Below are 11,890 nucleotides of genomic sequence, written 5' to 3' on the forward strand. Positions count from 1 at the left end.
GAAGAGAGTCGTATTGGTGCAATTCAAGAATGCATGTGGCCTGACAGGTGAAAGAGGAAACAATTCAGCAACATTCCTTTCTTTTCAGCAAGATCCAGGTTCTGTGCTACAAGTGACTTTCCAAATGAATGGTTCCTTCTTACTGCAAGGAAGTCCAGAAGAAGTGACAAGAGGAACTAATATGAACAAGCAGAATTGACAATTTCAGCCAATTTTTCATAACTTCCTATAGTTAATTAAAGATGGATTTTGAAAAGGCTCAGGTCTCCCAGCTGGAAATGCTTTTCTTACCAGGAAATTAGAGGTGAAAAAAGGAAGAGAAGTGATTTTGAAAGGACACTTTAAATAGTTCAAATCTAAGTTCTTTTGAAAAAGAAAGCTTTCGGCAACTTTTGCATAATCTTAAAAGCATCATGCAATGTTATTGACTAAAAGGCCATATTTATTCTGTACTATACAGAATGTTTCTGTATTGACTTTTTAGAGATAAAATCAAGATTCAACCTCTGGCTACAGTCCCAGAGGGGGTGAAAAGGCCCTTTACATATAACATTCAATCAATTGCTCAAATGAAAATCTACGCAAAGTATTACATTCAGCTTACAGTTATTTTCAAAAGATGAATGTTTCTGAAATCACATGGATTATATAAATTTTAGTATCTTGCATTCACAAGACCACCTTCCTATCAACAATCTTATGACATTTTCCATCTAAGTGTAATAATCCCATGGCTTGATCAGTACCAATTGCGAATGTTTTGCCGTTTTTCATTGTAATGTGATTTCAATAAAATAAATTAGAATAGTAATTTTTTTTTATGAATTAAGCCTTAAAAATTAGATGCAGGTCTGTGAACCTCCAACAATGAGCATGCCGCCTTACCTTGCTCCTGAGCGTAGTAAGCCAAAAACAGATCAAGCTCTTTCACCGATACAGTTATGTGATGGGGCTGGACACAGAGTAGTGGATTGGCGCACTGTGAGGATTTGACAAGACGTTCCCCATCAGTACTTTCCAATGGGATGCCTTTAAACAGGATCACCATTACTAGATCCAACCGCCACACCTTGTCAGCTTGCCGTAGACAATCGATTCTTCGCATCTTGCCTTTCTGATCAGGGTTGGACAGGACACAGCAAGAGTGCTTCTTGCCTGTAACAGTGAGCACAAAATCCTCCCGGTACTCCTGCCGGATGTCCTTGCGGAGTTTCGCAAGTAACCTTGATGCCCACTTTTGCTTGATTTCTGGCTTCTCACTCAGCAGCTCATCTTTCACTGCTCTTTCTTCATCCTTCGACATTCGTTTCTCGTGCTTCTTGAAGTATTTGCGTTTTCGGGCTTGTAAATTAAACCATGTATATGCAATTGCACGAACATGTGGAAGAAGTGCTTCAATAAATGGATGGAATTCATCCTTTAATACAAAAGGCAGAAGAATAACAGAAAGAAGTCAGCAATTGTAACAATTTTATTTTGATCACAGTTACAATAAGAGAAACCTGAAAAGCCAACACCTAAATAAGATTATACATTTGACTTTGGTTCTTTTTAATTTTATTACAAGGAAATTATATTTTCAATGTTTAATAATGTCCAACTAGAACATTTACATTTTGGTGGGAATATGGGGCTCTATCATAATATTTGAGAAAACCAAAAAAAAACTACTTTAAAACAAGTAGCCAAAAAAGGATAACCAGCGTTAGTTGGACTAGTGAGCAGAACAGGGAATATAGCAATATTTTTTTCTCCTCACTCTGTGGAGATTTGCCAGCTAAATTCTATGCCATGCAGAGATTTCAGTTTACCAACAGATCTGACTTTTGAGGAACCTCTCAAGAAATTACTGGAGACAACAGTTCATGTGCCATTAGATTCATCCCCAGATCTCATCAAACCTTCTGACATTCCTGAACCGTAGTTCAGTTCCAGTCAGTAACTACAGAAATCTTGACATGATCAGCAGGGCCCAAGATGTGCATTGGGTGGGGGCAGGAGGGCTGTTGTTACACCTTTGTTGGAAATTTAAGATGGTTAGGAACGTCAGAATAAAAGAAGTAATGTAAATATTTCTGCCAGAAACATTAATTCCTCAGTCAATTTCCGCTTTGCTTTGTACTTTGTAGATTTTTATGGAACAAATGCCGCTTCATTTGCTACACTGATCACTCATAGTGATTATTCTAAAACTTTTTAAAATAAAGCTGATGTTGGACAATGAAAATGATAACTTGGCATGCAATTATTGAGGAGACGATTATCACTGGACTGTTAATCCAGACAGCCAACTAATGTTCTGGGGATCTGGGTTCAAATCCTGCCGTAGCAGATGGTGGAATTTGAATTCAATAAAAATCTAGAATTAAGAATCCAATTATGACTATGAAACCATTATCAATTGTTGTGAAAAATCCATCTGGTTCACTAATGTCCTTTAGGGAAGGAAACTGCCATCCTTACCAGGTCTGGCCTACATGTGATTATAGACCCACAGCAATGTAGTTGACCTTAACTGCCCTCTGGGCAATTAAGGAAGGGCAATAAATACTGGCCTAGCCAGCAACGCCCCGTCCCGTGAATGAACAAAAAAAAATTTTATGTATTTGCATGCTGCATTTCAGATGCCAATATAAGTTTGCTTAAAATTTTATTTTTACAGCTCCTTACAACCTTATATTGCAGTTTTGACTGTTCTTCTCCAAGTGTGCATGTATTTCTCGTCAAACTGAAATTCTTTATTTTGTTTGATTATTTATATTTTAACAAATTATAGCTGTAGATCATGTAGTAACGAGCTTGACCCTAAATCATCATCTTCATCAGGAACAGGTTAATGCTTCCATAGACTCAATAGACAAATTTCAACAAAATAAAATTCCTTTCCTATTCCACAACATTTTGTGCTGCTTTATTCTACTCTCTTTTTCCCCTAAAATTCAATCCAGTAAAGTGGTTTGTCGCATAAACGGGATATGCATATACAAATTGAGAATTTGATTGTTATATGTTATCTTTCTTCAAGGCAGGAAACTAAAATCAAAATAAAATTTATCATGACCTTGGTGGTTTAGTATAAAATAATAAGACAATAAAGAGTTAAGCCACAAATTTCTTTTTGCATGAATAGCAGCTCTGTTCTGGGTAACCACAGCCTCGACAAAACGCTTCAGCTCCTCGCCTGTACTCCCATTGTTTGCTTTTCAAAATATCCATTTACTGGGGCATTTTGGTTTCAAATCAGGTGCACAAAAAGAGTAAAGTTGTTTTTTCTAATATTTATGCACTTCAAATGGCAATGAACAATTTACCTTCAACACTTTTAGAACTTTTTCACAATGCTTACCAATTGCAGGCCTACAAAAATCTGCACCTGATAATCTGAGCTAGAAACATTAAAAAAGTTTCAAAAATGTCTTGAGCTACAAAAACAAGATTTTGTACTACGCACTGATTTTCAACACCACCACCCTCCTCCACTCCAGCATTTTTTTCAACTTCAGTATTTCAAAATGCAATTTCTCATGTTGGTTTAGTATGTGCAGAAATAAATTAGAACCACTTCACTTAACCTTTGCACGGTGTTCTCCATGTAGTGTTTAAGCAGCTACTTTCAATCCTAATTCTTCACATAACATGCAAACCTGTTCATGAAAATTCTTCCTTGTTTTACTAATGGGTTAAGTGGAGCTTTATTTTTATTGGCAGATAGCTAAATATTTTCTAAAAGAAATTAAAATTTTACAAAATTAATTTAAAATAATAACTTGCATTTATTATGACTTTACAGATCCTATCAATTTATTAATTAAATGCAATTTATTAATTACCATTTAATTAATAAATGCTATAGGGATTTTCAATAACCATAAGACTACACAATTTCCATGTATAAGAAGTACCATATTATTCCCTGATTTACAATCAAATACATTTACTGTATTGTATTCATTTATCACAACAATACTTCTTTTCGCCCACCTTTTCAACTCTCAGAAAAATTAAGAAATACAAAGTTATCTATTTGCATTACTCTCCACAACAATGCATCTTTTTCTGCAAATTGAACTCCTCAAAAACATTAAAACCTTTTTGAAATAACTCATGAGCCATTCAACTAAAAAATATTGGCTCCAAAATAAAAGAATGCAAATATCATTTCTGCTCTCATTTAAGATGACAAACTTTGAATTAACACTGCTTTTTATGTCAACCAAGACAATCTTATGGCAAGTTTTCTTGTCATGCCAGTGGTGCTGCCTTTAAACAGCCAAAGTCACGACAACATAACTGAACTCAAGTTATGTTGTTTGGTAGATTGCCATGGACAACCAAAGCTGTACAGAAATGCACTTAAAACTATAAACTGATCGTTTTAAACTAAACACACACGTAGTGCAGAAGTTACAAATTTTTAAAAAGTGCTTAACCAATTGCTACTTGTCACCATTGCCAACATCAAAAATGAAATATTTTTCTTTCCCATCATTTTAATCAACTAATTTCTTTTAAAAATGGGCATTTCTGCTTCCCTATCTAGACAGGTTTCAATTTTCCTCTAAAATAGTATTTACATTTTAAGATGCCAAAACACTGTGAGTAAGAAACTGCATCTAAGCACAAATACATTTACCCTTGCCATAATAGTAGCTTGTGTAAAAACGTTCAAATATATTTGTGGCTCTTAAAATTAAAATTAAATGTATTTAAACCAAAATTTTGTAGTTTTTATTTCAAGGCCTGCTATTTTATAAAAAAACACAATTGTCAACACTGGCCAATAAGTGGAATGTTGCAAGGTTATTCAACTGAGGCTAAATCATAATTTTTTCTACATGCATAGCTCAAACAAATCACCAGATACTGAATAAAATAGTAGGCCAATCGTATGCAAGAGCATTGATTTATAACTTTGCTTCAACATCAAAATTTGTTAATGAGCTATGGGATATTCACAGAGATCTTCATGTCTACATGCCACATTTAACACAACCATATATATTTTGATACTAAAGAAAAATTGTTCATTCCCTCCATTTTTATTCAATGTGTCACTAAGCATGTGAAAATGTAAGTGACAATATTTTACAAGTAGTGCTTTAAAAGACTTTGTTAAGACTACAATTATATATGGTTAATTTATGTTTGATCATCAATTGCTTCTCTTTCAATTGACAATCATGGAATACTAAAAAATAATACAGGAAGACAGCTATAAATTATTACATAAATGTTGTAATGCGATATTACACTGCAAAAATAATCCACAAAAATGTGCTCTTAAATTTCAAATTGCAATTTGCTATTTTTACTGCAGTCAGATGCATGAATAGAATAGGAACAAAATGCCCAATGTCTTCAATAGTTATAAAATTGATCATTATAATCCTTAAATCCTTCAACTTCATACTTCTGTTTATTCCAATGACCGTTATGTCAAAAGTTATCTGTTACATTTTGCTCCTGAAATAATTCAAACTTAATTTCTTTGAGCAGTCACATTTTGTAGAAAACAAACCTATCTCGGTTAATCACTTCCACACGCCAAACAAAACAGAAAGTGGGAAACAAAAAGTGTTAGCTAAACAAATGTATGACTGTTCTCAATTATGAAAACCACATAATTTTCTATCTTTGTGCCCAATTCATACATTAACATAGCATTGTGTTCACTTGTTCTTGGCTAAAAGTACTGCTTTTACCTTTCTGAATAAGGACTCACAAATTAAAGGGACACATTTGTGTTATGTAAACAAGCTAGTCATACTTCATTTTAGCAATTCTGGAATTAAAAACACCACAATATCTGTGATGCTTGTTACAAATAGTTTTAACCTGCAAACATAGAATGAAAATGAATAATAAGTAAATATGGCACAAGAATTTGGCTAAACTGTTTTGGTTCACCTACTTTTTGAGTTGTGCTGTTTAATCAATGTAAAAAAAACTCCAGAAATATATATGCCAAAATACAGCCAAGCAAAAAGCAATGTCATTCTCAACAATTAAATGTATAAATTTTGAATTGGGAATGTTACAAATAGATGTCCTTTGTCACATAATCTACCTTTTACAAAACAAAATCTCCTGCACTTACTACCATTATCTTTAGAGCAAAAATTAATTCATTTTGTTGAGAGGAAGCAGCCTTCATGATTGTCAATCTTTGTTGTGGGTATATTAATATGTATAGCAACTACTTAAACTAATAAATAAAATTACAATTCTGATATTAAAAGATTGACACAAATGAATATTCAAATTCCAAAATTTTGTTGTACCTCACCTATCAAGGTGATTGACTGCATTGCTTTAAAATCTTTGTCATATATGTAAAAAAAAGTTTAATTGTAGCTAATTGAAGAAACATTTTTTTAAAACTAAAATATTCTAAATGCGTCTTCTGTAATACCTCAGCTGCAAGTCTACCAGTTTTTAATTTGTGATTATATCTCATACACACTCATCAATTTTTTCAAAATGTTTTAACAGATTATTGTGGATATAATTACTTAAACAACCAATTCCAGGTTCCCCCACCCTTAGGTATCTATGCTTCCAAAATGTGATTCATTCCTTATTCCCCAAATCCAAGTACTGCTTTTTATAGAAGGATAAAGATTTTCCAGAGGAACAAAAATATTTTAACACTGGAGCAAATACTGTTCTTCATTCAACCCTCTCAGAAATTTAATGTAACAGAAAGGCAGCCATTGCTAAATCATTCTATAAGTGTTTTTTTTTTCAACATGAATAACTAAACATTAATGGAATGGTGAAAAATAAGCAGATAATGAACTTTTTAAGTAATCTCGTAATGAAGTCACTTTGCAATACTTAGAACGCAATGTCAAGCTGCCTCTCAGTGAGCGAGCTCGTTTACTCACAAAAGCACCGAAGCATATATATAATTTAATTCTCCTAAGTCCAATGACCCTATGTACATATCATTATAGAAAGTTATATATATGATGACATGTCCGGGAACTGCCGTTCAAAACTAAGTGGAAACTTCAGTAAATATACAGTAATGTAGCAAAAAATGGCTCTCTTAGTGAGTTAATTTTAGGGCAAACGATAACTTTATTTATGAATGTTTCATCAGCGATGGTACAATTTTGCAGTAACCAAATGATGGAATTCGTCGCTTTTAAATAATAATAGTAATACTAATAAAAGAAGGGGAAGTAAAAAGCAAGTAAAAAGCTAAAAATGTAGGTTCGCTGGCAGGTACATTGCTGTAGATGCGTGCTATTTCTATCTAAAGATGTTCCCTGCAGCGACTGCTTTCTCCAGGGTCTGGTCACTTTGGTAAGTGACACATCCCTATCCATTTGCTGCCGGTTCGCTTCCGAATCTACAGCAATAATCCGTTTGGCTGCCACTTCTGCGCGCGCGTGCGTGTGTGAGAGAGAGTGAGAGAGAGAAAGAGATTTTGTTTTTTTTGTTGTTGCTGGTAAAGAGCCGGCTCTGCGGCACTCCTAGCTCTTCCTAAGCTGTTCCAGGGAGAAACTCGCCGCGATCTGCAAACTGCCAGAGCAGTTAAAAGTAACCCACCACGCACTGCGACCCCTACGCCCAAAAAAATACACAAATCAATATGCGGTATTAAAAAATACAACTACCTGCGTGAGGCAAATCGGAGAATACATCATCCCGGTGGTAAAAAAAACAAAAGACAAGTCAAAACCACGATCAACTCCAACAGATGTTAGGGAGAGGAGGCTCCGTGCAACGTGTTATCCATTCATATTCTTGTCGGATTTCAAAAAAAAACTCTAATGTGGAGAGTCGCAAAGTCTGTCGGTATTCGCGCCTAAAGATCCGATGCCAAGTTTCCCGAAGCAAAGGGGAGAAAAAACCTGGAGTCAAGATTTGTGAATTTTCCAGTGGGATATATATCCTGGATGTGTTTGCAGTCAGTCAAATGGTGCAGCTCAGCAAGCTGCCAGGACCGAACACCCAATGCTAGACTACAGCACAAATACCAGGCGAAACTTTCCATTCACTGCAGTTATAAACGTGAGGCTGTTGAGCAGCAGAGCCTGGCACCGGGATTGATCTGGGATGGGGGGAGTGGGGGTGGGAGCTGGCAGTTTAGGAGGAAGAGGAGGGTTCACCAGGTACAACTGCTGATTTGCTTCTCCAGCGTTTTCTTACCGGGGGGAGTCGGGGGTGGGGGGGGGAAGGAGCCCCTCGTTCCCTCCCTCTCCCCTTAGAACTGCTCTGGCAGCCTCAGCAATCTTCTTTAATATTTATTACGCAAACTCGACTTCCTCCTCTCACAAACTCCAATCCACCAAGACCCTGAACTTCTCAGTCAGTCTCCCCAGAGACGGGATGTTCACATTTTTTTTCCCTAAAACAAGTTGATGAGGCTTTTATTTTCGCTATTTTATACACAAGCGAAAGACCAGCACCCACAACAAGACAGCCAAATGCAAAATACCCAGGTGGAGAAGCAAGAAAAAGAGCACTTTCTCCAGGAGCAGGACTGGGCCCTGAGTCATTCCATTGAAAAACTGATCAAAAATTCAACTCAGCAGCCCCTGTCACCCATCATCCTGGCAGCAAACTTTCTGCACTTGCCAGAACTTCTGCACTTCCCAGAATAAGGCACACATTCAAACTGTGTTATATCCATATATAATCCTCATTGTGCCCCTGCACCAAAAGATTTCAACATGCTTCAGATAATTAGAACTCACTGGCTAGAATTAATCCCCAAGAACAAACTATTAGCCTTGTGGTGTGATTTGTGTGCCGCCCTTTAACAAATGCTTTCAGTACGTTCGCAAAGATTAATGGGTGTTGGGGTCTGCTGAATACATACTAATAACCTTTTATTTTGTCCTCACCGGAATGCAATTTGAAATCTGCATTTACACAAATATGTATTGCGGGCACACTCAAAACAAGGTGTTGAAATGAGAAATATTTCAGTAGTTATCATAGTGGCAATGTTACCGGGTAGGGCGAGGAATCGCAGAGTTTATGCTTTTGTAATGTCTAGGTGACAGCCATTTTCCCACCGTGCCTGTATATTGGAATGGTTCATATAATTGTTTCTCTACGTATCCAGTTACTTTGATCTGTTTTGAATGTGTTCCGTATCGGGACAAAAATCATCCGTTATTATTGCTTGGTGTACCGTAGAATTAAGCAACAGTCTTGGAGTTTCAAACTACGAAGTGAATAAAATTTTGATTTAGACATTTTTAATTTTTTTTAAATATACGTTTCTTTGCGATTCGAGTTTATGTGCGGGAGGAAAGCCCATTGATACACGTGTCGTTTTGCAAAGTACAGTTAAAAATATACTTACGGGAGAGTAGATACCTTGAAATCGATCTTGTTGCATTTGGTACCCTTTTTAATTGCTGTAACCCGTTTAACTGTATTTCACTGTAAATTCGAATTAAACTACTCCATTCACTTTGAAAGCTGTTGCCTTCTTTACTGGGGTTACTTTCACTCCTTAGTTTATAATGGACTTTAACCAGTTTCCAACATTCTCTATCCAGTTCGTCATCAAATCCACAGTGGTGTTGGAAAGGTAACATTTCAACAGATCTGTGCACTTTTACCTAAAAGAGGTTTAATTATTAACAAAATACATCTAGTAATTTATTTTTTCCACAAAAGTGCACCTGTTCAAACTCCAAGGCAGGATAACAAAAGTCTAAAACCTCTGACAAAGTCAATAGTAATATTTATAACTATATGTTGAACTATATGTTCTCTTTGTGAATCACCGTTCACTGAACTATCCGCAGTTTTAGTTTGTTGTCGGTTGTCTAAAGTTTTCCGATCTTAACTGAACAGTGGGCTGGAAGGAGGGGGGAAGGAAATCTGCAGCGAAACAGTCCCGTAGCTCGACAGTCTGTAATTTTCAGTCCTCTCGCTTTAGGGGAGGAGGGAGGTTGCGGAGTTTGGGGGGGGCGGCGGTTGGATAGCTGCGGAACTTTACAGGGTCGGACCACGGGCGAAACTTTTTGACAAGCTGCTGAGCTAGGACATGTGGCAGTTTGAAATGCTTTTCTGTCCGCCTTTTGTCCCCTCTTCCCACGCACCCCCCACCCCCCATTCCCTGATGAACCTTTCTACTGGACAGCAGGTACGGAGTAGCTGCTAAGCGTTGTTTCTGGAAAGAGTGCAGAAGAGATTTAAGTGCGGACTTCACCCTGCCCTCCCCCGCATCCCAAAATTCCTTTTCTTCCTTTAGAACAAGTATCTGAAGGAAATTGCGGTGTGGAGTGAGTTTCTTGTCTCTGCTCCAACGTTCACTGCGAGGCGAGTGCAGGGACGATGGCCCGAGTGGCCTCCTCCCGAGCTGGAGCAGTTCTGAGAAGGCGGCCCCTGAACATTCTGATCACGCCACAGCGGCATGTGGTGTCAGACAACAGAAATCCCTCCCGCCCTCATCGCCCACCGATCTATAACTAAAAGTATCCCTGTTCACCGCCACTTACTACAGATTTGGTGTTGAAAGAGGAGAGAGGAAAGTGACATCAGGAAATTCAAAACGAAAATATAACGTTAGGGGTAGAAATTAAGATAATTTATTTTCTACTTTTTTTAAAAAAGACCGCAGTGTCTGCTTCCAGCCAACAGAACGTTGCCATCAATCTCAAATTCTTCTGGAGCTGTCGAGCCAAGCCAGAGGAAGAGAGGAGAGAAATCTCAAAAGTCGGGAAACCTGCCAAGCTCAGCGCTTTTTTGGACGCCAGCACCAACCAGGACTGATCCATTCCTAGCATTAGAAACACATCTGATAACGGCGTGACCTACATCAGGGAGGGAAAGGAGGGGGAACTGAAGGCTGCAGACATAAACAATCCAATAGTATCGCCAAAAAAATCAAATAAATAAAGTGAAAACAGCCTTTAAGGAGAGAGGAAGGAAATTCACTGAAGCCAAGTAATAACCTGAGGGGAAATTAAAACACAACATGGAAAACGCGAGGATATTATTTCAGTAACACATACCATTGCACAATGCTGCAATAAAATAGAGTTTGCAGTTTGCCTACAACGGTTTAAAAGCTTCACATCTCTCCTTAACTTCAAACTGCGCACCTCCTGCACAAACTGCGAGCAGGCTTCCCGCCCGCCCCCCGTGTCCATTCCTTCCCTCAAAGTGGCCTTTTGCAAACCGGAAGCGATACCTCGACTTTTAAAAAGCAGCGGCAAAGTCAAAGTCAGGCAGTTTGCCCTTGCCAAGTCTCTTTCTCTCTTTTCCTCTACCCCTCTTGCCGTCCTTTTCTGCTGAAATTCAGCACTTGGCTCTGATTTTGATCGGTTCTACGGGGCTGTGCGGGACCCCAGGAAACCTGCCCCCCATCGCGGAGTCATTCTTTAATTTCACCATGTTGGTTCCCCTCTCTCTTTTCTCACACTCTCTCTACCTTGGCAAATCAGTCCTTATTTTCCAGTATTTTCATCATTTTCGTCTTCACTTTATCTGCTCGGATCGCTCACACTTTTCGTTTAATCTTTGTGGAGTTTATTACATTTCCTGTTGGTCTTCCTTCTGAGGAGCTATTGCTGTCTAAGTGAAGGTTTTCCAGTTTCTCTTCATTTTTGCCCGCTTTCCAATCTTTCTTTCTTGTATGAATGTTTTGATTTCTCTCTGTTCGTGTGACACTTTCAGTGCTATGTGTTCACTTTATAATTTATAATTCCCAGTTAAGTCAGTCTACCCTTGCTCATGATTTCCCAACCCTCCCCACTTTGTTTCTTTTGGTGCTCAGACTGCTCAATATATTGGGGTGACGGAACTCTGCAGATTCGAACAGCAGTTCCCCACCCCCTTCCTTCAGCTGTCGTGCAACGCAGAGGGCGGGCAATATCTCCATAGATCTGCTCGAATGCAGCAAGCAAGCGCCAAG

At 37.8% G+C, this 11,890-nt stretch overlaps 1 protein-coding gene across 7 annotated transcripts in view; it reads right to left on the reverse strand.

The window, feature by feature from the left end:
• The window catches only part of LOC109916163 (nuclear factor 1 B-type), a 404,400-nt gene extending 393,264 nt beyond the window's left edge, over positions 1-11,136 (reverse strand). For 4 of the 7 annotated variants that reach the window (XM_048595246.1, XM_048595245.1, XM_048595251.1 and 1 more), the window contains exons 1-2: positions 10,989-11,136; positions 886-1,417 (exon numbers count right to left, since the gene is read on the reverse strand). In XM_048595246.1, coding sequence (XP_048451203.1) covers positions 886-1,417; positions 10,989-11,126 — 670 coding nt within the window. In that variant the 5' untranslated portion in view covers positions 11,127-11,136. Of the gene's footprint in view, positions 1-885; positions 1,418-7,622; positions 8,225-9,325; positions 9,599-10,988 lie in introns of those variants that run through there. The other 3 variants (XM_048595247.1, XM_048595248.1, XM_048595249.1) reach the window with 3 other exon arrangements.
• Positions 11,137-11,890: the final 754 nt, after the last annotated feature.

The sequence above is a fragment of the Rhincodon typus genome, chromosome 3 (assembly GCF_021869965.1).
Source record: "Rhincodon typus isolate 14 chromosome 3, sRhiTyp1.1, whole genome shotgun sequence".
Classification (NCBI taxonomy): Eukaryota; Metazoa; Chordata; class Chondrichthyes; order Orectolobiformes; family Rhincodontidae; genus Rhincodon; species Rhincodon typus.